Below are 27,543 nucleotides of genomic sequence, written 5' to 3'. Positions count from 1 at the left end.
AATAGTTTTTATTTATTTTTGAGACAGAGAGAGAGCATGAGTGGGGGAGGGGCAGAGAAAGAGGGAGACACAGAATGTGAAGCAGGCTCCAGGCTCTGAGCTGTCAGCATAGAGCCCGACGCAGGGCTCAAACCCACAAACCATGAGATCATGACCTGAGCTGGTCGGTTGCTTAACTGACTGAGCCATCCAGGCGCCCCCAAGATTCTGTTCTTGAATTAATTTTGGTAAGGCACAATTTTCAACGAATTTGTTCATTGCATTGAAGTTTCCAAATTAATTGATATCAAGTTGTTCATTATTTCTTCCTTTTGACTTTAAAGTTTCTGTAATATTTGTAATATCTCATTTTAATTCTTTATATTGTTTATTTTTGCCCCCCTTTTTTTCTCTCAAAAGTCTTGTGAGAGGTGTGTCCATTTAATTCTTGCTAAGAATTCATTTTTTGGCTTGTTGATCCTCTCGTTTATGTTTGTTTCATTAATTTCTAGTCTGTCTTTATTCTTTCCTTTATTCTACTTACTTTAGGTTTTTCCTGTTCTTCTGTTCTGACATTTTAACTTGGATGCTTATTTTTTACCCTTTTTCATTGTACTTATTCGAAGCTATAAATTTCACTCTACTTCAACTGCATCTTCTAAGTTATGATACATAATATTTTCATTAACATTTATTAAAAATATTTTCTAATTTCCATCATGATGGAAATTGAGTTCTTTAGACCAATTTTTAAATTTCCAAATGTAAAGTTTTTCTAATTATCTTTTTTCCTAATTAGCTTTTTGTTAATGACTTCTTATTTAATTGCATTATGGTCAACAAATGTAGTCTATACAATTCCAGCATTTGGAAGTTTATTGAGTCTTGTTTTATGGCCTAACATGTGTTTTGTTTTCATAAATGTTCCCTGTAGGAGTAAAAAGAGTATCCGTCATAGGGTACCATGTTCTGCTTGTGCCCAGTGAGTTAAGTCTTATGTGGTCCTAGTCCTCTGTGCCCTTACTGATTTTTTTTTCTTCTGCTTTAAATATAGAGAGATGTTAGAAATCTCCCACTGTTAGTGCAGATTTTTCTATTTCTCCATATAGTTCATTTTTGAGTTTTATATTTTGAGAAGATGTTGGTAGATGCTGTCCAGTTTCAAATCGCCTCATTTGTCTTGCACTTTCACCCTGTCTGGAGCCATTCTCTTTAGCACCCATACCACCTCTGCCACAGTCTCTTCTCTACTATGATTAGTGACTCTAGCTTACCCTGGTTGGGTTTTGCTTGGTGTAGTATTTTTTATCCCTTTACTTTGAGCCTTTTTGTATCTTTATATTTTAGATGTACTGCTGGTAAAGGCTTGAAACAGGATATTTTAAGGATCCAACTTTTTATTTTCTGGTTTTTTTACCGGACCATTCAATCCATTAACATTTATTGCAATTACTGTCATATTTCTTTCTACACTAGATATCTACTGCTACCTAAGAAACTAGCTTGACAACTGCTTCTCTGCTCCCGATCTAATATAATTGCTTTGATAGCTGCTTAGTTTTTCTTGTCTAGCAATTATGTAGAATTTGGGGAAAGACTTGTGTAAAACTTTAAATACCCCGGATATTTACATCGTTGCTCTTACGGCCCTAGGGTGGTAAATTTACCAGTCGTCTTTTGTGTTTCAGACCGATTATGAGGGCCAAGCCAAGAAACTCCTGGAACTGTTGGAAAACACAGATGTGATCATCGTCGCAGGCGGCGACGGGACACTGCAGGAGGTACGGCTGTTGTTAGTCGGAAACCGTTTTGACGGTGAGGAAGATGGAGGCTAGATCTTGAGCAATGACGTAAAGTGGTTACAACGGAAGGAAATGACTTCTTGTTAGTTTGTATTTTTTAGGATTGTTACTCTCTGAAACAGGCATAGCATTACATTTTTCTCATATGCTCTTATTTCCTTGCTTTGTGTGAACTTTATACCCAGCATGTAGAAGGATTTTTGTTTTATCACATTGAAGTTGGATAAAATTGGATAAATAAGGAGAGGAATTGGTGGTGAGCACAATGAGATTTTTATATGTTGGAGACTCTGATGGAGTATCCCTGTTTGTTAGCGAGTTAGGGAATCAGTTTTAATTATGAAGAACTTTATTCTTATAAAATAAACTTAAAGGTTTTTGAAAAAAAAAATGCGTTTGTCCTCCCATGCTTTCCGCACAAGGAACGTTCTCTCCTAATAGTACAGTTAGAGGCAGGAGTCTGCGTGTTCAGGTGTATGTATCTGCCTCTCGTAAAATTTCATGTCCTTAATGCTTACTTTGGTCCGGTAAGGACAAGAAGTACGTTGCCCTCGAAGTGTTCTTTGGAGAGCAGTAGACCAGAGCCGTCACTATGTATTGGAAACCCTGAGGGGCCAGGTCAGGTGCCCCTCCTCCTGCTCAGTGTTTCCATCCTACGGCCATAATTCACATCTGTGCCTCATTTCTGATCGTCTTTTGCCTCCATTTGGTGGTTCCGTCAGTGCGGAGGGATCCGGACCCAATAGCAGAGAGAGCAGTGTCCCATGTTTGACTTAGCAATTATGTGAGCCCTAGTAAGCTTCTCTTAGAAAGACTGTGCTAATGATCTTGTAATTGTTTTTATGGCTTTTTAATGAAGTGTGAAGAATACTGATAGCCTGCCAACAAAGAATGAGTAGACCTCATGACAGCCCCATTTAATCCCGAGTCTCAGTGAGGCAGGAGGTGAAGAGGGAAGATTGGCATCAGCCTTTCCTTTACAAAATGTTTTTAAGAAATATGCCAAATCACGTATTTGGTACCATCTCAGTCATATAAAATTGTGCACTGAATAAAAAGATTGGAGGGCAATATGCCAAAATGTAAACGACTGATTAATGATGCTTGTCCTGCATGGTGGGATTTTGAGAAAGAATTTTCTTCAGGTATTTTTCACCACTTTTATAAGACCTATGTATCACAGTTAAAAAAAAAACCCACGATGTGCAAATTCAAATTAAAAACATCTTTTTTAAAAATGGGGCTGCTATTCCCCTTGTCTTCATTTTCATCGATAAGAAACATGTATTGGCAGAGACTTCCCTGCGTGTGGCAAGGTGGTGGTGTTTTTTCGTGTATGTGCACTTCTGGCACAGCCTAGGCTCTTCTGTAAGCCTGCTGTGTGCCTCACACTTGTATTCGTCGTACAGAACTTAGAACAAGCTTGCTAGTATAATGTGGACGTTTCATAATGATTTTGTGTTAGCCCTTATTGGACTATTGATTTTAGGTCAAGAATAAAATCTAATTTAGCTCTGATCCTTCTGCACAATGCTGTAAGTTTGACGGGCCAGTACATCTTTTCACCTAGTTTCTAGGAAGAAAACAGGAACAAGTTTGTGATCCATGAAAATTGAATCCAATTCTTATATGATAAGGGGAATGCACATTGTTTATAATCATTTTTTAACGTTTGTAGGTTATTACTGGAGTTCTTCGAAGAGCAGATGAGGTGAGCTTTAAGAAAGAGTAATTGCGTTTCAACTTCTGCATTTCTGTCTTTTTTTTTTTATCTTTTTACCTTTTTTTTTTTAACGATTTTATATTTTAAGGTGCTTCCTTGGGTTTTAGTAAATAATATACTGCTGCCTGTGTCCTGTAACACCTGTATTAATCTGTGGCAGACTTCTCTGCTGTAGTATTCCAGAGTACCCAATAGCTTTTTACTGGAAAAGCTGTTCTTTGAAATATAAAATTTTCCCATGGAAATTTTTCTTCACAGAATTCCTTCATAAATAAATGGTGGTATATTCCTATACTGGAAGCCATGTAGCAGTAAAAATGAATGAATTAGATCTATAAGTACTTATAGATCTCTCTATGTGTGTGTGTATACACCTAAATCTGTGTGTATGTATAAAAGTAAATCTAAAAAATATTGAATAAAAAAGGCAGGTTGCCAAAGTATGTTAGGCATTTCTACTAAGTTTTGAAATTCAGAAAATACTGCATAGTTTAATGGTTGCCTAAATACGTCGTAGAAGGATGACAGTGTGGCTGGGAAGGAATCCCAGCCACCGCAGGATAATGGTTGCCTCACGGAATGGAGAGAGGGAGGGGGTGAAGGACTTGAACGTGCTTCTTCTCTCTGTCTTCTTTATACTAGAGAGCGTTTATAAAGCACTGTCATTAGTTACTGGACAAAGGCTAGATATTTTTAGTTGAATTTTATCCACAACTTCTTCGAATACTGTGACAACATAATATAATTTCTGTCACAGTAGCAGATTGATCGAATACCTTTGAGACCCTCATTTTTGTAACCAAATTTCTTTGAACCAGTTGCTGTTATTGAGTACCCAAATATTTCTTCCAGATGAAGAGTCCTGTTTCCAAGGACTTCCTCATTTTAGTAACTTCTCACTTCATATTATCCGACTGCTGGTCAGGGAAGGGAGAGACGGGGTGCTGGACTTAGAGTCAGTTACTTTGTCATTGTGGATATGTCTGTGTCTCTCTGTTCAGCTTGATTTTTTTTTTTTTGGCCATAACCATAAAACTTTCCTCTTCTTTTTTTCCCCCAGGCTTCCTTCAGTAAAATTCCCATTGGATTTATCCCACTGGGGCAGACCAGTAGTTTGAGTCATACTCTCTTTGCCGAAAGTGGAAACAAAGTCCAGTAGGTTGTCAATGTGGGGTGGTAGCATTTGTGGGCGAGTGAGCCTGGGAATGGACAGTTCACATGTGCGTTATAAGAATTTCTTGGTTTTGTTTCTAGCTTCGATAGCCTGAGACTTCAAATCATTAAGAGCAGGACCTTGATCAAATTTCAACCATTCCATTCACTGGGAAGTTTCCTCTTTGGGTTCTGGGACCCTGGTGATCTGATATCAAGTGCCCGAGTCAGGTGTTGAGATGAATTCTGATGTCTTTTCGTCAGTTTTGAAGCTTGCATCCCTGATCCGAACCGTCTTTATGCTTTTATGTCGTAAGATTCTCTAGTGAAGACAGGGTTGCATTGATCATTTGTTTGCTTTAAAAATACATGATAACAAATAGCAAGTCCCTTGTGAAAACTGAACTGGGAGCCGTGTCTTCATTATTTTGATAACGTAAGTAGCTGGAACAGCTAAATAATAGTCGCGTCCGTTGGGAAATGCTGGAAGTGGAAGGCGGTGTGGGTAGAGCAGCCGGGGAAGCAACGTCTAAGTGAAGTTGCTGCGAATCTGACTGTCTTCAGGAGTCGGCAGATTGTTGTTCTTTTCTCTCCAAGGCCCTGTGTAAACAAAACTGTAGTCCTTCAAGGAGATGGGAATTTTAAGTCTGAGTCCTAGCTTTGAACAGCGAGAAATCGTGTGACTGAGAAAATCCTTTGCAGGCTCTCCTTGTCAGTTGCTTGATCTTTAACGTAAGCTTTGTGACACAGTTGGGGGAGATCAGTAAATAAATACTTGTTGAATGTGTTCACTAAAATCTTCTCCTGACATTTCTGGTTACATAACCTTCTAGAAACATAATAATAGTACTCAGGTGATTTACTATTTGGGTTTTTTTTTTTCTTTCTGCTGTTGGGATTTTTATTAAATTGGTTTCTGTGGATTTATTTTTGCTGTTATAATTTTAGGAGTTATTTTATATCATTTTTACCATGGCTTTTCTGTCTCTCTACACACACACACACACACACACACACACACACACACGTATACGTATATATGTATGTATACACATATAAAACCCTTGATCTAGATGTCAGACACGAGGCATAAACATAGACCTATATCAGGCCTTCATCTAACGTCTCCTGCTTCAAGCCTTAATCTAACAGGGATGTTCAGTTCTTCATTAGTCATCCTAAAGCCTGACATGGCACTTTAGTTTGCCAGACTTGTTATTCCCAGTTCAGAATTTCTGAGGGGCAGTAGATAAAACAAAAAATGAATTATTCAAACATTTTTCTTATCTGAGATAAATTCTATGTGATTTGGGCCTTGGTTACTGTAGAGAGTTAGGCTTTCATTTTTAGTCAATACAGATTATTTGAACTGCTTAGCCAACGTTCCAAATATGTCAGCGATCCAGAGGGAGATCAGGTTCCTTGGAGGACACCTTGCCTGTCCAGAAAGCCAGTTTACGTGCCTTGTGGCTACCCTCCAGGTCTCAGTTTCTTGAAGGTCTTCAGTTTTTGGGGAGCTAATTTTCCTTGTGGTTAAACTAATGTTGTTGCTGCTTCTATTTATAATTTAAAGATTTCTAAAACTTAATTTATAAGCATGCCCAAGGGCTCTTAGGTAATTAAGTAAATCTGCCCTGGGCTCGGAATTTTGTAGACCTCTCAGCATGGCAGATGCCTAAGGCCTTTTAAGAGAACAAGGCTTTGCTTTCGAGACTGCTGTCGGGATGTGTTGTACCACAATTATGACAGGAGAAAACGGAGTCCTGCCTTTGGAATGTTGCAGGTAAATAATCCTAAAAAATAGCTGTTCCGTGCTACAGTGCTGCTTTATTTAGAACTTTCAGTTACTGCCAGAGAATGATAACTTTGGGGTTGTAGCTTAGCTATTCTCTGCTACATAATTTTGGGTAAAAATTAATATTAAAAGGCTTTTTCATGGGGCACCTGGGTGGTCAGTTGGTTAAACATCTGACTCGATCTCAGCTCAAGTCTTGATCTCATGGTCATGAGTTCAAGCCCTGCACTGGGCTCCGTGCTGGCTGTTGAGCCTACTTAAAAAAAATATATGAAGGAAAAAGATTTTTCAGCTGCAACATTTTTTTTAAGGTCAGTCTCTCAAACCTCTCCATGTGCTAGGTGCTACTTAGAGCAAGTCCAGAGCTTTTAGATCCTTTCTAAGAGTTTCCTTCAGAATTAATATATTTATAGCATCTAGACCTGTGATCATACTTCTTGCTTTATCCTAAATTGAATTTCATTTTCTAAAGTGCTGCCTATTTCCTGGATAGCATTGGTATTGGAGGGAAAAATGGGGTAAAGACATGTTGACAGAGAAATATGGGAAAGTAAAATAAGCCATTTTTTCACTTTGATTTGCTTACTAAGGAACCCGGAATGTAATCCAAGTGAGTTAATGTGTATATTTGGGGAAAGTGTCTTAAAGTGTACGAAACTTTGCTAGAAGCGCCAATTCAAGTGGATGTGATTCCTGACTTAGCTGTTTACATTTTAAATCTGGTCACACTGATGAGGAAGCCTGGAAGTCGTGGGCTTGCCCTTTGGGAACCGTAGATAGTCCTTTGGTATGTCCATAATGGTCTCAGAAGGTGAGAGAGTGCACCCTTGGACTTAGACCTGCATTTGAACCTCATCTTGCCACAAGCTTGCTATGTGATCTTGAGAATCTGATTGAATCTCTCTCTTGAGTCAGTTTCCTTACCTGCTTTTACCAGATGCCCAACAATAGTACTTTGGAAGATTAAGTTAAAATAAGGACTAGTTAGGTGAACAAGCAATTATGCTTGGTAAACTATGGGATAAGTTGCAGACTTTATGCATATTTACTGATAGTTTAGGATGGAAAATAAGAAATAGGATGACTGTACAATTAACGAGTTTAGATTCAATAATTAAAACAACATAAATCAAAGACGATAACCCTCTATTCTCTTGCTGTTTCACCTAGGGAAAACATTTATTTTTATTTTTATTTAAAAGAAATGTTTTTAAATGTTTGTTTATTTTCGAGATAGAGTGTGAGCTGGGGAGGGGCAGAGAGAGAGAGAGAGAGAGAGAGCACGAGCGCGAGAGAGAGAGAGGGAGAATCTGAAGCAGGCCCTAGGCTCTGAGCTGTCAGCACAGAGGCTGACCCAGGGCCTGAACTCTCAAACCACAAGATCATGACCTGAGCCAAAGTTGGCCACTGAACTGACTGAGCCATGCAGACACCCAAGGAAAAACTTCTATTTTTAAAGGAAAGAACATTTTACTATGAAAAGGTGCTTTTTCCTATCAGTACTGTACAGAGCAGAACAGATTAGGAGGAGCTGTATTAGAGAAACTACACTTTTTTTGAATGGAGATTATAGTAATTTCTAAATGTCTCCTTTTTTATAGTTGTACTTAAATGATAGACACACTAAATCTTTTACTTTATTAATAATTACTATATTTTTCTAAAATATAACAATAAAGGTAATAGAATACTAACATTGCTAAGCCTTTACAAAAAACATGAAACACGTAGGGATAAATCCAACAAAATATATGTAAAATGTATATGCTGAAAACTACAAAACCTCAAAGAGAAATCATGGAAACAAATAAATGGAGAGATGTGTGTTCATGGACTTAAAGACTCAATATTTAAATGCTTGTTTTCCAAATTGATCTCTTTTCAGAAGATTTTTTATAGAAATTGACTTGTAGATCCTAAAATTTACATGGAAAAATAAAGGCACTAAAACACCCAGAATAACTTTGAAAAGGAATTACCAAGTTTGAAGACTTACCCTATCTGATTCCAAGACTAACTTTCTAATGGTCCAAGACTAACTCAACTGAAGCAGTGCTAAAGCAGTGAGCTAATCACATGCAAAAAAAAAATGAACCATAACCCAAAGCTCATAGTATATATAAAAATTAACATGAAATTGATCATAGACTTATATGTAAAGCCTAAAACTAACATTTCTAGAGGAAAATCTTTGTGACCTTGGTTAGGTAATGATTTCTTAGATAGGACACAAAAAACAGAAACCTTACAAAAGGATAAAATGGGTTTCAGTAAAATTTAAAACCTCTGTCACTTGAAAAGCATGTTAAGAAAATGAAAAATCAAACCACAGACTGGGAAAAAATTTTTGCAAGACACATATCTGATAAAGGACCAATATCCACAATATAAAATAACTCACAATTCAGTCATAAGAAAACATACTCCCTTATAGAAAGAAGGGCAAAACATTTGAATAGACACTTGGCCAGAGACATAGATGGCATTCATCATTAAGGAAGTGCAAGTTAAATCCACTGTGAGATACGCCCTTTAGAATGCCTTAAGCCATACAGAAACCTGATGTCGTCAGGTGCTGATATCTACATGAGGCAACTGAAACTCTCATGTTGCTAGTGGAAATGCAAAGTGGTATAGCCACTATGGAAAACAGTTTGGCAGTTGACAGTTAAAAATATTAAACCTGTGAGCTGTAATCATAGGTATTTACCCAAAAGAAATGAAGACCTCTGTCCATACAAAAACTTATAGGGGAATGTTTATAGTAGCTTCATTTGTAACTGCCCCAAACTGGGAATGGTGCCAGTGTGCATCAGTTGGTGAATGGATAATCTGTGTACTTTCCGTACAATGGAATGCAACTCTGCAATAAAAAGAAACAGTGTAGAAGTCCATCCAACAGCATGAGTCTCATACTCATGCTAGGAGTTTTAAAAAGCTGGTGAAAAGGCTTCGCACTTCTTATTTCAATTTATAGAACATTCTGGAAAACAGCAGCCAGTAGTTGCCAGGCGCAGATGATGGGGTGAGTGTGTTGGCCACAAAGGGCTATGAAGGAACTTTCTAAGGTGCTGTAAATGTTCTGTATCTTGGTCATGGTGATGATTATATGACTGAAGGCATCTGTCAAAATTTGTAGAACGGTATACCCAAAAGGGTGAAATTTGCTACGTATAAATTATATCTCAATAAGTCTAATTTCAAAAAAGAAGTTAAAATATTAAACTAAGTCTTTTAAACTTAGATAATTCTACTTGTGTGAATAAGTGCTTTGGAGGAAATGTTAGTCACTTCTCAGTATGGTTGACCTTGACATAGACCTTCCTTGGCTCCTCTTTCTCATTGTTCATTCTGATTATCTACTGACCCTTGAATTCCACCCTTGCAGTTCATTTTTGCCAAAAACTCCAAGCTCAGAGACTTTTAGGAAATGTAAGGAATGAGAACACGTTAGTTACTATCTTGGGAATGCAATCAGTAAAATCCAGATCCTTAGCGACACAATAAGACAACCCATTTCTTTAACAAGTAGGGAAAAGAAAAGGAGAGGGAATCCATAGATAGGAAAAGGCTTGACATATAAGCCAATTGCAATATATAGACCTTATTATTAGATCCAGATTTGAACAAAGACACCGAAGAGAATCTGAGTTAATTGGGGAAATTTTGACATTGACTAAAGGTATGCTGATATAAAGGAATTATTTAAGTGTTTTAGATATAATAGCATTTTGGGTTTTTAAAATTTTTTTTTATCTTTTAAAGATATTTAAAGAAATATGTGTGGATGAAGTGTTAAGATATCTGGGATTTGCTCTGATACAGATGGGGAGAAGTGGGTGGCAGGTGTACAAGGAAACAGAATTGCCTGTGTATTGATAATTGTTGAGGCTGGACAAGGAATGCATGGGAATTCATGATACTATTCTCTGTACTTTTTTTTTATATGCTTGGAATTTTATAGAATAAAATCATTCATCTGTTATTGATTACCTCTTATGTATCCTGCTCTATGCTAGGTGTTAGGTTTAATATTGGTGAGTATTAGATATAAATTATCACTAACCCTATGGAACTTTGAGTTTCCAGGAGGAGGCAGATGATAAAGAGGTAAATAAAAAATATGTATTATAGATTGTGATCTACTGTGAAGAAAAATGAACACAGTTCAGTGATAGAGAATTATAGGGAAGGGCCTACACGCTGGTTAGGGTAAATGGTGACATTTCAGCCAATATCTCAAGGGTGAGACTAGTGAGCGATGCAAAGAGAGAGTGGGTAAGTGCCCAAAGGGAGGGACAGGCTGGGCTAGGAAAGTATTTAATGTGAGTTTCCTTGTTCATTCTGCTGTAAGAGCAAGTATCTTATTGTCTGGCCACTTGTTGATTTAATATTTCTTTTGCTGTCTTTTGTGCGTCTGACTTGGGATCTAATTAGAATATGAACCTAGAGCTGCTTTGAAGTCTGGCATATTTCACCTGCCCTGAACAGCTGCTGATAGAGCAGGCCTTTTTTTTTACCTATACACTTTTCAGCTGACAATCAGAATGTAGATAGGGACAGTCTCGTGTCCTTGAACAGACGAATCAGCAATTAAAATTACATCCTTGTAATCCTGGAAAGTCAGAGGCCTAGGTCTTGGGTTCTGGATTATATTTTGCTAAGATTAACTCCGAATCCTGTCCTTTAGTTACCCTTTGGGTTAATAGAGTAAAAAGAAATAATGTTTTTTCAAGGGCTTGGGTTTCTTAGAATGAGTGAAAGATGCTGTTAATATTAAGAATCATATTTTCCAGTGGTAAGAGTCAAACACATGGTAGAGTCAATAAAATGTGAAATAAACAAATGATTGACACCTGGTATAAACTTCTCTTTGCCGAAGCCTTTTCTTTTGAGTCTGTATCAGAGCCTTTTACTGTGTTTGTATCAGTAATTCTTTTATATTCATTTGTTCTGCTATCTTGGAGTATTTTGAAGGAATTTATCCTTTTCCCCTGACGTGTTTGTACTCTGGATAGGTGTGTGTGTGTGTGTGTGTGTGTGTGTGTGTGTGTGTTGTTTGTGTGTGTGTACACGTGTGGTGGGGGAAGTGCTGCGTGTTTTCCGCATGTGATCATTTCCTTCCTTTGCCTTCTAGACATATTACAGATGCTACACTTGCCATTGTGAAAGGAGAGACCATTCCACTTGATGTCTTGCAGATCAAGGTAAAGTCTTCCCCGCCCCCGCTGAGTTTTACAAAGTAATGCACACATACATGTTAAACTAATAAGCTGTAGCAGTTCAAATGAAGTTATAATGAAAATAATATAGTTTCCTATCCCAAGCATAACTCCCAGAGAAAAATAACTTTACTGTTTGTTCTAGCTGTTACCACTAGTTAACATACTCATGACACTACTTTTTAAAATTGTGGTAAAAACCCCACAAAATGAAAGTTACCATTGTGACCTTTCTAGGTGTACAGTTGATCATTAGTGTTCAGTAGATCATATTGCCTTTTGACTTATCGGTTTTAGACTTTACTCTTGACCTTTCTGTTACCTGTAAGAATGCCTCTATATCTTCTCTCAATAGAGTTGCGTAGCTATTTTGACTTTCTCCGTTGATTACCTTTGGACCATATAATTTCTCTATCTCATATGGTTGTTTGGAATATTAGAAGAGCTAATAATACACAGCATTTAGGACAGTGACCAGTTTCATCTTCACCTATTTGCACAGTGGCCATCTCTTTCTTCATGCGTTGCTAAAGGTGAAACCTTTCTCATGTCACATCCATCCTTTGGAATTCAGGTTACTTGGTTGTCTTGCAGCGTTTGTGCACTCTCTGATGAGCTCAAGAAAAATATGATTTGATAGGTTATCCAGCTTTTTTAGGGTGGGAACAGTGTTGTCTATAGATCCTATATCCTCGGTGGGAGCAGGACTTCCCATTTTTCTATTGGGTTGCTAACATTTTATTGATGTGTAGATGAACTTGTGAATTGTTTTACAAAAAAACTTCTGGCTTTGCACACTCAACAGGCTTAGAAGCAGTGACACTGAACCACGGGGAGTGTACCTGGCGTTCAGATTTTGGTCTCTAGATAGTGGTCCATAATAAATGTCACCAGGGCTCAGTGAGGGGCCGGCTTCCAGAGGCAAGGTGGGAACAAGCAAAGACTTACTCAAAAGCTGATAGAGACAACGTGAAAAGGTGTAAGGGGCTAGCCTGATGGTATCCTCCCGGCCAATTCTGGGACAGTTTGAACATCAAAAAGGATAATAATGCTAATGGGTTATAATGCAATTAAGTAAAAATGAAGGATTTACGCGCCTATAGTTTAATATCAGAGAATTTCTAGCTTGTAAATGTAGAAGAAAGGGTAGTTATTATTTTGCAATCACTAATGAAATCATTGCTTCAGGTAGAGATCATTAGTGGATGCTAACACCCCTGGATAAAAGGGTTGTTGGGGAACATACATCAACACGGTGTTAAGGCATCGCAGGTTCCTTAATGGTTACAGAGGGAAAAGGGCTCCTTTATAGTAGAGAGATCCAGCATGTATACCACTGAGTGATCAGCCCAGCCTCGTCAGTTATGGGACAGACGGACACGATCTGCCTACTGATATGATCTCTCGAAAAGAATAAATCATCACCTGTATAGTTTCTTGCCCAAAACGTTAAATTATCTGAATCTAACTGAAAATAATGCAAAAAAAATCCATCAAACCCAAATTGTGGGACCTTCTAAAGGCAACAGTTGTTCTGGCCTCCTCAAAAATGTAAGTGTCATGAAATCCAAGAGAGGATGGTCTATTCCAGATTAGGGAAACTAAAGTAATAGAATTAAATCTAGGACAAAACCCTGGATTAGAAGAATGAAAAACAAGACCATAAAAGATATTACTGGGACAATCAGAGCTATTTACTAGCGACTGTATATTAGATACTCTCTGTCAATGTTAGATTTCTTGAGGGTGACGGTAGCATTATGTTTTATGTCTGTCCTTGTTCTTAGGAGACGCATGCTGAAATACTGAGGGGTGAGGGTCATGAAGTCTTCAGTGTATTTGAAAATGATTTGACAAAACTACAAAACATGTAGACAGATAAAGCTAACAAGGGACAGTGTTTTACAGGGTGAATGTAGGTGAAAGATGTAAATGGTGTTCATCGTATATTAAATGATTTCTTGGTTTGACATTTTTCTGAAGGAAAAATTTTGTAGGGAAGAAGACCCAGTAGCCATTCCTGATTCGTAATTGGAATCTTCTCTTTAAGAAGAATTTAATTCCCAAGCACCTGGCTGGTTCAGTTGGTTAAGCCTCTGACTTCGGCTCAGGTCATGATCTCACAGTTAGTGGGTTCGAGCCCCATGTCAGGCTGTGTGCTGTCAGTTCAGACCCCACTTCAGATCCTCTGTCACCCTCTCTCTTTTTGCCTCTCCCCAACATGTGCACTCTCTTTAAACATTTAAAAAGAAAAGAATTTAATTCCTAGAACAAACGATATTCTTACTCGGTAGTAGTAAAGTAACCATTCCTTCTTCATCAGATCTTCTCCCCTCCTTCCCCACAGCAAAAGGACGTATTCCTGAGAAGGCTAAGCCATGAAGCCAAACAATTCTATATACAGTGAACCCTGTGTCCTTTACTGAGATTTGGTCTTAAAATGTACCAGCTACATTCAGGTTGTCCTTCAGAGGCTCTGAACATTTTATATTCACTCAGGTTTCTTGATATCTATGAAAGAATGTTCCACACTATGTCACAATTCCAAACTTACACAGCATTGGCCATACGCATAGTTATGACTGGTGAGCCCATGCACTTGCTGCCTGTTTTCCTTTCCTTTTCCTTTGTTCTTCTGCAGTGATGTCTGGACTCCCCACTGTGATGTCACTGATCATGATAAAAGTGATTAAAGTTGTATTTTATCCTTTAGCAATAATAAATCCAGGTCATTATCACAGAACCCAAGGGCTGGGGGAAAGAAAGTCTAGCCAGGAATGCACCACAGATTGCAACTATTATCTTAAAATGTTATTACCGAAGGAGGGGAGGTGTGTCAGGCTATATCTCCTAATAACAAGGTGATTTACTGGTGCTTATAAATGTGTGAGAAATAATACATTCCGGAGTAATCAGGATTTAATTGGAAATTGTTGACTGTCCTTGTATTTACAAGTCTTGTCTCCTCTTTCTTCCTTTCTCCCAAATGTACTGATTTTATGAATTGATGAAATCAGCATCACATTAGCCACAGGCTCTGTGTATTGACGACACAGCCCAGAAGCAGAAAACTTTTAAAATTAATTCCTAGAAAACCTAGTACAGCAGCCTCCACTGTGGTTTCTGAGGCACTCAGAGCTGAATTCGTCTTCGCTTTCTTCCTTATTCCTGGAAATGGCTTTCAGAATACGGGGGCAGCATGATAGGCAAAGCCTGATACTGGATCCCTCTTTAAAAAAAACAAAACAAAACAAAACAAAACACACACACACACACACAAAAAGAAAACAAACCCAAACCCAATTAAGCCCGTGTAACTGAAGAGTCTTCAAAGATAAATATTCCTTGGAAGCTATAATAATGCTTTGCATTTAGCTTTTTACAATGTCCAGTGTGCCCACATCTCATTTGGACCTCCAGTAGAAGACAACAAGATGTGTATTAGTATCTTATTTGTTACTAGTCAGCTGATCATCTGACTAGTCACGCTAGATCGAAGTAAAATCTAGATTTTCTGTCTTTTGGTCCATTGCTTTCCGACTTGACTGCTTTGTCCAGGTGGTATCACTCTTGGCACCATCCTGTGATTTCTAAGTGACGTTTTCCCATATAGACATCTACGAAGCCTAGTACTTTAAAGACTTACAGAAGTCTTTCTAGTTCTTTCTTTTTGTTACTTTAGTTGGACTCACAGAATCTGCCAATCCAGAACCCAAACAGGAGGACAGGGTTGCTGGTCAGAGTGAGAATCTCTCTCCCTTTCCCCTGTCATTCCTGGTTTCCTTTCCTTTTTTTTTTTTTGTAAACCCTCACTGATCATTCTCTCAAGATGCTTAGAGCTGCTTCAGAACTTCAGAATTTCTATTTTCTTTCTCTTCATCTAGAATTCCTAAAATTTCTAGATTAAGTGCCTATCTAGTTGACCAGAATTGTTTTCTTTTCACTGTTCTTTAAGGTTTTATTCCAGCCAGCAGTCAGAGTTTTTTCTTTAGCAAACCCTTAGGCCATTTTCTCATTCCGGAGGGCCTCTGATGGGACAACATATCTTCTTTGCTGTTAAGATCTGGTCATGTGTACCTGTCTTTCTTTATCTGTTTTTCTTTACTGACCTTTCCTCTGATGCTCTATTACCCAGACCTTCATCGGGTTAACATCAGCGGTATTTTGTCCATTGGCTTCTACTCTGTCCACCTCCCCTTGCTCATTTTTCTTGTGCACAACAGGGACCAGTCTCTTCTTACCGACCCTCAGGCCTCTTCTGAATCCTGAGGGCTCTGTGCCCATCTGGCTGTTAGCTGGGCTTCTCTAGATCTTTCCCCCCTCATTTCCTATTGCACAGAGTCATTCCCATCCCTTGCTAGGACCTAGCACCCCAAATCACTAGCACCTTGAAGTTACAAAGCTTTTTAGTTAATCTTCACAGAATATTCCTAAAATCCTCCTCAATGAAGAAAGAGAAAACAGAGCACCAGTTGGGAAGTCTTGAGTACTAAAACCAGGACGTCGTGTTAGCCTGTGTGCTTTAGATCAGCCTTTCCCGAGGAGTATTAGTTACGCAAAGTTCCTCCCAGGGAAGGGTTACACAGTTAACAATTCTGGAAAACTATACATGTTTCTCCTCCTGAAAGCTTATATTATATATTAACATATTAAAGACCCCAAGAAGAATTGTAGTAAACCCAACTTATTTCAAACCAAGGAATTTTGGTATTTTTCATCTCCTTCCATCATGGAATCTTCTATAGTTGTCATTATCATTATTAGTTGTGACACGTACAAAGCCCTTATGCAACATTTGAGGGAAATACCCCCCTGCAGACTCATACAGTGTTGCTTCTCTCCCTTAGGTTAGATCTTTCTTCTCTCTTTTCTTTCTCTCCGTGCTTCTCTCCAGCCTCCCTCAGTCTAGACACCTTGTTCTTTAAAATTTAATTTATATTTAGTTTTAAAGTTAATGTTTGTGTTTCCCTGACCAAGTGTCTTTGCTCCCCTCACGCACTACATCCAGTCACACCTGCTGTGCTTTCATAGCACTCAGTGCATTTCTTGGCCATTGGAACCTACTGCATTGTATTGTTGTCTCTGTCTGTCTACCCCTGTCATACCTTGACCTCTGTGAGGGCAGGTATTTTTTTAAATATAATTTATTGTCAAGTTGTCTAACATACAGTATAGACAGTGTGCTCTTGGTTTGGGGGGGTAGATTCTTGTGACTGAGTCGTCACTTACATTCAACACCTAGTGCTCATGCCAGCAAGTGCCCTCTTCAGTGGAGGGCAAGTGTTTTTATTGCTAATCCCTAATGTATGATATTGTTATTGAGAATTCCATGAAAAAAATGATTAGCTTTTCATTATCAGGATGGTTCAAAGTCCTGCTGTTTCCCACGCTACCCACTGGGCACCCAGAGGACGAGCGTACCCTCCCGTGCCAGGCCAAGGTGCCTCACCATGACCTCTGTGCCTCACCATCTTCTCTAGTTTGCTTTTCCTTGTTTAATTGGTACAGAGGGCAGGAAAGCAAATCCTCTGGAACAAATACACAACCAAGGGACGGGAGGCCAGGATCTTCACTTACAAACTGCCCCTGTGAGTGTGTGATTCTCCTGGAAATCACCCACTGGGTTTCGGTGTTGTGGGATTGAGGGGGAAACACGCCCTCCCTGAGGTAGAACACTTCGCATACTTGATCCAGACCAGCAATTTACGGTGTCCAGGATTCTCCAGCTCCTAACCTTTGCTTGTACTGGTTGAACTGATGGCCTGGTGGAAATCAGGCTGGCTCTACCCCCATTTAACAAATCCTGTGGAGTTAGGTCTAGCATATGGCAGCTCTGTTTAGAATGTGGACACACTCTTGGGCTTGGGCTGTGATTCTGAGTTGTGGGAAAAGTCCATTTTAGGATCCTGATTTTATTTATATATATGTATATATATATGTAAATAGACACACATATATCTACACACACACGTATACACACACACATACTCACATACATACGTGTGTGTGTAAATATATATAGAGAGAGATCCTGACTTTATATATATAAACTATATATAAATATGTATTTTATATTTTTATACTCTAGGGAAGGTCCGTTATAAAGTATAAACTCTTAAAGACGATTCTATTGTGTATGTTTTCTAAAGAATGCTTAACTTGCAGGTTTATTAGTAACTCAATGATTATAATTGTAGTATTTTGCCATAAAGCATTGGGCTAAATCTGAATCACTTTTTTAATTTATTTTTGAGAGAGAGCGCACATGCGAGTGAGCATGAGCAGGGGGAGGGGCAGAGAGAGAGAGAGAGAGGGAGACACAGAATCGGAAGCAGGTTCTAGGCTGTGAGCTGTCAGCACAGAGCCCAACGTGGGGCTCTAACCCAGGAACCGTGAGATCATGACCTGAGACAAAGTCAGACACTTAACTGACAGAGCCACCCAGGTGCCCCAATCCCAAGTCACTTTTTATTCTGAGTTGTTATGACAAATATCTGGCTGTATTGCTAGATGCTCAGGTACAACTTTCTAGAGTACCAGCCTTCTGTTCTTACTTGAGAACACTTGGACCTCTAAAGAGAATGCAGGCTGGAATGACTCTGAGAGAGAAGTCTATGAGAGAGAAGAGGTTCTGCCGACCTGACTTCTGATTGGTCAAAAAGCCGGCAGAGTTGGGTACTTCTTTTACAGTCTGAAGTATGATAATATGTTCCCTTGCCAGTAGGTTCCCGAGGCCTAATATATAACAATTAATTTCATTTTACAGTATCATTTATTCAGGTCCTTTTACAGAGTACTCAGTTAATTTCTGAGATTTTGAACACTTTTTTTAGGATTTGGTTTGATGAAAAGAAGGCCACGGGCATTTGCTGGGCACTTACCTATCGAGAGTTCCAAGGTAACTGTAATCATTAATTTAAAATGAATGTATTTAACTTCCAGGGTGAAAAGGAACAGCCCGTGTTTGCAATGACTGGCCTCCGATGGGGATCCTTCAGAGATGCTGGTGCCAAAGTTAGCAAGTAAGGGATTACTGGACTGCTGTGGGATGAGTTTTAAGAAATCTTTTGCTCCTGTCTTTGACGTTTCGATCTACAGTGATCTTCTAGGAAGAAATGTGGGCCTGTGGGTTGAATTATGTATGAACAATACAGGGAGAAGCTTATGTCTCCCATACGGAGAGATTAGGAAGGTTTGGTCTCCCAGACCCTAGCTTGGTAGTAAAGTGGAGGAGATGCATCTCTGTCCCTGGAGGTCATATTTGAGGGCAGGTTAGGCTCCTGCTAGATGGAAGTTGGCCGTCATCCACAACCTGCTCAGTGGGGCACCAACGGAAACGCAGGGCTGGAGCCCTGGCCTAATGGAGCTTTTTCAGCCCTGGTCTGAAGACTGCCTGAGAGGTGTTTTGTTTTTGTTTCATTTCGTTTAATTTTTTTTTAAATTAAATTCTAGTTAGTGCAATATTGGTTTCAGAAGTAGAATTCAGTGGTTCATCACTTACCTGCAACACCCAGTGCTCATCCCACAAGTGCCCTCCTTAGTCCCCATCATGCCCATCCCCCACCCACCTCCCTCCATCAGTCCTTAGTTTGTTCTCTGTCATTAAGAGTCTCTTTTGGTTTGTTTCCCTCTATTTTCTTTCTTCACCCCCTTCCTCATATGTTCATCTGTCTTGTGTCTTAAATTCCACATATGAGTGGAATCATGGTACGTATTTTTCTTGGATTTATTTTGCTTAGCCTAATACACTCTAGATCCATCCATGTCATTGCAAATGGCAAGATTTCATTCTTTTTGATTGCCAAGTAATATTCTATTGTGTATATATGTAAACCACATCTTCTTTATCCATTCATCAGTCGATGGACATTTCGGCTCTTTCCATAGTTTGGCTATTGTTGATAGTGCTGCTACAAACATTGGGGTGCACGTGCCCCTATGAATAAGCATTTTGGTATCCTTTGGGTAAATACTTAATAGTGAAATTGCTGGATCATAGGAATAGTTTCTATTTTTAGTTTCTAGAGGAACCTCCATAATGTTTTCCAGAGTGGCTGCATCCATTCGCATTCCCACTGACAGTGCAAGAGGGATCCCCTTTCTCCACATCCTTGCCAACACCTGTTGTTTCCTGGGTTGTTAATTTTAGCCATTCTGACAGGTGCAAGGTGGTACATCATTGTGGTTTTGAGTTGTGTTTCCCTGATGATGAGTGATGTTGAGCATCTTTTCATGTGTCTGTTAGCCATCTGGATGTTTTCTTTGGAAAGTGTCTCTTCATGTCTTCTGCTCATTTCTTCCCTGAGTTGTTTGTTTTGGGGTGTTGAGTTTGGTAAGTTCTTTATAGATTTTGGATACTAACCCTTTATCTGATGAGATAATTTCAATGATCTTATCCCATTCCATCAGTTCCCTTTTAGTTTTCTTGATCCTTTCCTCTGCTGTGCAGAGGCTTTTTACCTCGATGAAGTCCCAGTAGTTCCTATTTGCTTTTGTTTCCCTTGCCTTTGGCGATGTTTCTAGTAAGAAGAACCTTACACCTATGGAAGCTAGAAAAGGAGCAGCAAAGAAAGCATAAAGCCAGAAGAAGAAGGGAAATAATAAAGATGAGAGCAGAAATAAATAATACATAAACAACAATACCAAAAACCAACAGTAGAAGAGAGCAATGAAACTAAGAGCTGGCCCTTTGAAAAAGTAAACAAAATTGATAAACTAACCAAAAAGAAAAGAGAAAGGATCCAAAAAGATAAAATCACAAATGAAAGATGAGAGATTATAACCAATATCACAGAAATATAAACATTTATAAGGGGATACTATGAAAAATTACGTGCCAACAAACTGGGCAGTCTGGAAGAGCCAAATTCCTAGAAACTCACAAACTACCAGAACTGAAACAGGAAGAAATAAAAAATTTTGAACAGATCCATAACCAGTAAAGAAATTGAACCAGTAATCAAAAATCTCCCAACAAACAAGAGTCTTGGGTCATATGTCTTCCTAGGGGAATTCTACCAGACTTTTTTTTTTAATGTTTTTATTTTTGAGAGAGAGGAAGCAAGCAGGGGAGGGGCAGAGAGAGAACAAGACACATAATCCAAAGCAGGCTCCAGGCTCTGAGCTGTCAGCACAGTGCCTGATATGGGACTTGAACTCGTGAACTGCGAGATCATGACCTGAGCTGAAGTCAACCAACTGAGTCACCCAGGCGCACCTCTACCAGACTTTTAAAGAAGAGTTAATACCTATTCTTCTCAAACTGTTCCAAAAAATAGAAATGGAAGGAAAGCTTCCAAGCTCACTCTATGAAGCCAGCATTACCTTGATTCCAAAACCAGACCAAGACCCCTAAAAAGGAGAATGATAGGCCAGTATCTCTAACATGGATGCAAATATTTTCAACCAGGTATTAGGAAGTTGAATTCAACAGTATATGAAAAGAATTATTCACCACAATCAAGTGGGATTTATTCCTGAGCTGCAGGGCTGGTTCAATATTTGCAAATCAGTCAGTGTGATATACCACATTAATAAAAGAACCATATGATTCTGTCGATAGGTGCAAAAAAAAAGCATTTGACAAAATACAGCATCCATTCCTGTTAAAAAAATCCTCAACAAAGTGGGGATAGGTGGAACTTACCTCAACATCATAAAGGCCCTTATGTGAAAGACCCACAGCTAACATCATCCTCAGTGGGAAGACTAAGAACCTTTCCCCTACAGTCAGGAACAGGACAAGGATGTCCATTCTCACCATTACTATTTAACATCATACTGGAAGTCTTAGTCTCAGCAATCATACAACAAAAATACATGAAAGACTTCCAAATAAATAAGGAAGAAATAAGACTTTTACTATTTGCAGATGACATGAGAAGTTTAGAAAACCCGAAAGACTCTACCAAAAGATTGCTGGAACTAATACATGAGTTCAGCAAAGTCTCAGGATATAAAATTGATGTGCAAAAATCTGTTGCATTTCTATACACCAATAACAAAGCGGTAGAAAAAGAAATAAAAAAAATCGATCCCATTTGCAATTGCAGCAAAACCAATAAGATACCTAGGAATAAACCTAAAGAGATAAAAGGTCTGTACTCTGAAAACTACAGAAAGAAATTGAAGAGGACACAAAGAAATGGAAAAGTATTCCATGCTCATGGATTGGAAGAACAAACATTGTTAGAATGTCTTTACTACCCAAAGCAATCCACACATTTATTGCAATCCCTATCAAAATACCACCAGCATTTTTGTGTAAAGCTAGAACAATCGTAAGATTTGGACGGAACCACAAAAGACACTGAACAGGCAAAGCAATCCTGGAAAAAAAAGCTGGAAGCATTAAGATTCCAGATTTCAAGCTGTATTACAAAGCTGTAATCACCGTGACAGTATGGTACTGGCACAAAAACGGACACACAGATCCAGGGAACAGAATTGAAAACCCAGAAATGGACTCACATCTGTATGGCCAACTGGAAACAGATGGTCTCTTCAACAAGTAGTGCTGGGAAAACTGGACCACTTTCTTACACCAACAAAAACAAATGCAAAATGGATGAAAGACCTAAATGTGATACAGGATGCCACCAACATCCTAGAGGAGAACCCAGGCAGAAACCTCTGTGACCTCAGCTGGAGCAACTTCTCGAAAGGTGTTCTTTTTGAAAGCCCAGCTGCATTACAGTGCTACTTGGGAATTGAGAGAGAGTCAGGGAGATGCTGATTATGTATTTCGTGTAAATACTTGTAAACCTCTGCACTGTGTAACTCAAGCCTAGTGGATTGAGAGACCACAGGCTGCCTGCCTCAGAGGGGAACAAGGCGGATGCCTGGTGGTGTTTGGAGATCCGTGGACCCGAGGATGAGAGGCTGTCGCTGGCTTCCACGGAAATGGACTTATTTTTAGAGAGTTCATTGTGCCAAATCAAAGAGGGTGAGCCGTGTTCTGTTCAAAGGGGAGGGTGGTGGAGGCAAAGACGTGCTGCGGTGGGACTGAGGAGACACTGTGTGAGGTTCAGTCCGTATCTGGTGGGTGGTGCCTTTTCTTTACCTTTCCTTGACCTCAGGCTTACATGCTTAGTGATGTTTAATGAGTTGTGATCGATCTCACACACAGCTTTTATCAAGAAAACTCTTCCTTCCTCCTAGGCTTCCCCTCCGCACTTTCTTTACAGAAATTTCTCCTACCTGTCTCACTTCTGTTATTCGTGCGGCTGAGGCTCCCGAAAGTGGGATGTCAGAGAGTCGGGCTGTGTTATACTACACCCTGCAGTTGTTCAGTGTTTCACATTGTATTTATTTGCGAGTTTTCCATCATTCCCTGGATTGCACAAATCGCCTTACGTTTTATCTGTGATGTCGAGTACCAGCAACTCCATCAAGAGGAATTGCTTAGTTTCCCTGAAAGAGTCTGCTGAGAACAAATGGCTTCCGGAAGTGTGTTAAATAACAGCTGTGGGCCAGCTTGGTCAGCCCCTTTCGGAATATCTCACACTTGCCCATATTTGGATTGGTTTAGGAACAATGACTTTTGAAACTTTGGTGGTGGTCTAATAACACCTCGACTAGGACCCTCCTCCGAGTCGCTCCGTGTGCTGTGGAGGAGCCGTAGGCTTGCGAGACGCGGTTCCCCAGCTGGCCATCAGGCTACAAGTGCAACGTCAAGTTCTGCCGTTGGTAGAGATGAGCGGGACAGTGGGTAGTGAGAAATAAATCCCCTTTCTCTCCGGGCAGCTGCGAGAAGCAGCAAATTCTTATGTAGACTTACAATCAGATGATGAGGACCTTAATTAGTAGCATCACAATATTAACCTGAATGATAATTCGGATGGTTCCGCATCGCTCGTTGGAATCTACCCAACCTCCTTATTCTGGCATTCAAGGCCCAACTTAGTCTGTCATTAACCCTAATTCCATAGTTACGTATCTTTTAAGTTTTTGCTGTGGCTGTTCTTCTCAGCGGTTCCTGCGCCTTTGCTGCTCTTCTCGCCTGGAAGGATTCCTCTCCCTCCTCCGGGTACCTAAGTCCAAACCGTCTTTCTGAACCCACACCTTTACTTTGCCCTTGAGCCACTCATTAAACAGGCGTGGCTGCTCTGATGATTTTCAGCCCTCCGTGATTTCTCGTTCCTTCTAGACTCTCCTTACCAATAAATGGCGATCAGTTTATACCAATATATACATAAATGGTCCTTTATTGTTTTCTGCTACTTTTGGGGGGATTTTTTCAAACTATAAGCCTTCAAAGGCAGGAATTCTATACTCTGTATTTCTTGTGTTTGCTTCATAGACATAGCAAGTGCTAAATGAATGCATATTGATCAGAATCAAATAGGGAGCACTTCAGCTGTGCTGTGAGGGGCCAGAGATAAATTTTAAGAGAGGAATCTATTTTGAGCCACTTTTCTAATTCCCAGTAGTCCCCTCTCTCTACACTAGCTTTTATGTATTTAGCAATATGAAGTAGACCCTCTTCATTCCCAGATTTAACACTTGCCATTTTAAAGCTGCATAACATGAATAATGTGAGGTTATGCTCATTTACAGATTTTAATTGTGAGTGTGTGTGTATGTGTGTGAACATGACATACAGGATACAGTCACTTGTGAGTCACCCACCAGATCACTGGGCAACTGCATCTCGTGGCTTCACTGCCCTCCGCTCATGGCACTATTGAACGTAGACTGCACCACAATCTCTATGTGAAAGTGTACGTCACAGTGACACCTGGGAATTGAGTCAGGGAGACGCCGATGATGTATTTCTTGTAAATTGCAAGGATCTATCCACTGTGGAACTAACGACACACTGTTCGACACGGCATTGAAATGCAGATTAAAAACGTACCGGTCCTACTGTGTTCTGCTAAAGCACAATCCCCAAACCTCCAGAGCTCTGAGTGGAGTGTAATTCTTGGGTACACCCCTCACACTAGGGGATTTATGAATCGTGCCCCCAGTAGAGGTACAGATCTAATGTACTGTCCTTCATGAATGGCCTCTATCATGGTGATATTTTCTTAATATTCTAATTAGATTTTTATCTTGATCTTAGGTACTGGTATCTTGGTCCCCTAAAAACCAAAGCGGCTCACTTCTTCAGTACTCTTCAGGTAAGTGCAATTTACAGTGTAGAAATGTATCGCTTCTCGGCCTTTTGGCTAAGATCAAGTGTACAGTGTAGAAATGTGCCCTGTGTTATTTTGTTGTTAGTCTGTAAGTGTGTACTTGGATTTGGAAACATTCCTTGCTGCAGGTATACATGGCCTGCCCCAGTGGGGGTATTCACGTAGCTGCCGTTAGCTCAGCAGTCTCCCCTCCTCTCCAGCTCGTTCCCTCCATCACCAAACCCATTCTTAATTTCTCTTTGATACTTCATTTCTTTTTGCCTATTTTTACTCACTCACTCTTGCCTGACAAACCTGAAACAGAATGAATGACCTATATCTCTTCAGTGATTTGTAAGCGTGGCTATATTAGTACCGGGAAATGAAGATCCGTATCTGAATGTAGGATTGTACAGGCTTGTGTAGAATAGAGTATGTTTCTTTCAGGCAGTGCCAGCGAAATACGGGTGGTGGTTCCTGTCTTGGACAGTACAAATAAAGAATATTTCCAACATTGGAGAACGTTCTGTCAGGCAGGGCTGTTATAAGGCTAATCGCTGAAAAATGTTGGCATAGGGAAGAGCTGAACAATGTATATTAATGGAAATGCTAATAGAAAACTCTTCTTTATCTGTGGAGATATATTGTATTCAACTTTTATGCAAATCAAAGCAGTAAATACAAAATTTGGCAGATCAATCTGAAAATTGGTAGATGAAGTTTGTAGTGAAAATCTTGGTTCTAATGTTAATATTCAGAGCACATAGCTCCTTTTACCTTGTAAATAAATTCCTGTTGTGTTAAAGAAATGTAAAAACAAAATCCCTAAAGTACCAGGGGTAACCAATTTACATGGTCATGAAAATAAACTTGGAGGGCAATGCCTTTCTACACAGAAGGCAGACTGTAAAATGTAAAATGCATCGTTACACTTGCTTGAGGGAATAATTTCAGTGGTGGAGGAGCAGGTCCGCTTAGGAAGAAGAGAGTAACCACCTATTTAACTTGTAGAGCAGGGAGAATGTGAGCTGTTTCCACCATTTCTTCAGTGAACAGTTTTGTTTTGTTCTTTTGGAGAGAGACAGAGTGAGAGCGGGGAAGGGGCAGAGAGGGGAAGACACAGAATCTGAAGCAGGCTCCAGGCTCTGAGCTGCCAGCCCAGACAGAGCCCGACGTGGGACTCAAACTCCCAAACTGTGAGATCATGACCTGAGCTGAAGTCAGACGCTTAACCGACTGAGCCACCCAGGCACCCAGCAAACAGTTATTAAATATCTAACGTGGCCTAAGTCCTGCTAATGCTTGGAATACAAAGTCAAATAAGGCAGGTCTCCTGTCCCCAAGAAGGAGTCACGTGCAGGGCACAGGAGGGACAAGTAAACCCGTGGCTTGGCAAGTGCTGTGGAGAGCCTGTGGAAAGATCGGGTGGGAGCAGAGGGGAGGGGCTTTCGTGTCTGACTCGGGGACAGCAGTCTTCTCAGAACAGGCAATATGTTTACTGAAGTTGGAAATGTGTGCAGACTGGATCACGTCCTGAGTGGAGGAGCCAGGATGTGGGATGTCCCTGTGAGGTCACCTGGCCGGTGCGATAGATGGCAGGAAGGGGGTTTGGAGGTTGGAGAGGGCCGGTCACTGCGGGTCTGCATGTGGGGTCTGTCTTACACCATTACCGTTTGGCGAATTACTGAGTCTTAAGCAGGGGAGAGGCACGAGCAGATGTGTACTTTAGAAAAGTCGCTTGGCAGCAGTGTAGACAAGAGATTGCAGTGGGTGGTTAAGGCAAGGGCACTGGATAGAAGATTGTCCAGGTAAGCCAGGTGGGAGGGATGGGGCCCACCCAGGATGGGAACAGTGCGTGTTGACAACAGAGGATGGGTTACAGAGACACTCAGGTTGACCCCTCAAAAATGGGAAGGAGGGTGTAGGACCCCCAGATTTCTGGCTTCAGGGACTAGTTGGTTAACCAGAGTTTTCCATTAACACTGACAGTGTTAGAGTAGAATCAAGTTGGTGAAGAGTGATGAAATTTTCGGTTTGGCACACATGGAGTGTGACCTCCCTGTGGTACCCCAGTGGAGACATCATTGTGACTTAGATCTGAAGAAACTGGTGTAGACACCTTAAGTGTCTGAGTGGCGTTGTGACTACAGGTTTGATGAGGCTGTGGTGCAGGACAGACGGTCAGGGGTGCTGGGATGGCCCCGAGCAGTGTAAACATTTAAGGAGCCACAATGCTGCCTATGGAGCAGGAGCCCGAGGGGAGGGAAGTCCCCGGGAGAGGACGGGGACACACACACACACACACACACACACACACACGAGCGAGAGCATTATGTATGGGGCAGCAGCACAGAGGCTAAAACAAGGACAGGAAAGTGTGCACTGAAGTCGGCGGCCTCTGAAGGTCTGGTCACCTCCTGAGTGGAGTTGCTGAGCCACGTTGAAGCAAGTGAGGGAATAAATGGGAGGAAAAGAAGTGGAGACACAAGGTTGGGCCGCTCCTTCAGGAAGCCTGACTTTGAAGGACTGGAGATCGGAAAGGCAAAGGCTGTACGGGGCCGCAGAGTGTGGTTTTTACTGATTGGAGAGAGAGCCATGTCTTTATACCTGGAGACAAGAGATAAGAAGACGTAGGAACAAGTGGGAGGAGACACAAAGCATGACTGAGGTGGCAAAATGCCCGCGCAGGAGGAGGGCGCAGGGCCTTTGACACCGGAAGGGGCGCCCTTTTCCTTGAGCCGGAGAGAAGTAA

At 40.3% G+C, this 27,543-nt stretch overlaps 1 protein-coding gene across 3 annotated transcripts in view; it reads left to right on the top strand.

Moving 5' to 3' along the window:
- Positions 1 to 27,543, top strand: part of AGK (acylglycerol kinase) — a 76,495-nt gene that overhangs the window by 36,868 nt on the left and 12,084 nt on the right. For all 3 annotated transcript variants that reach the window (XM_029922494.1, XM_029922505.1, XM_029922499.1), the window contains exons 6-11: positions 1,668 to 1,760; positions 3,460 to 3,492; positions 4,565 to 4,659; positions 11,589 to 11,658; positions 18,616 to 18,695; positions 24,740 to 24,797. In XM_029922494.1, coding sequence (XP_029778354.1) covers positions 1,668 to 1,760; positions 3,460 to 3,492; positions 4,565 to 4,659; positions 11,589 to 11,658; positions 18,616 to 18,695; positions 24,740 to 24,797 — 429 coding nt within the window. The remainder of the gene's footprint in view (positions 1 to 1,667; positions 1,761 to 3,459; positions 3,493 to 4,564; positions 4,660 to 11,588; positions 11,659 to 18,615; positions 18,696 to 24,739; positions 24,798 to 27,543) is intronic.

Source organism: Suricata suricatta, chromosome 2 (genome assembly GCF_006229205.1).
Source record: "Suricata suricatta isolate VVHF042 chromosome 2, meerkat_22Aug2017_6uvM2_HiC, whole genome shotgun sequence".
Classification (NCBI taxonomy): Eukaryota; Metazoa; Chordata; class Mammalia; order Carnivora; family Herpestidae; genus Suricata; species Suricata suricatta.
Note: the sequence above shows the minus strand (reverse complement) of the source record. Positions and strands in the feature narration are given on the sequence as shown.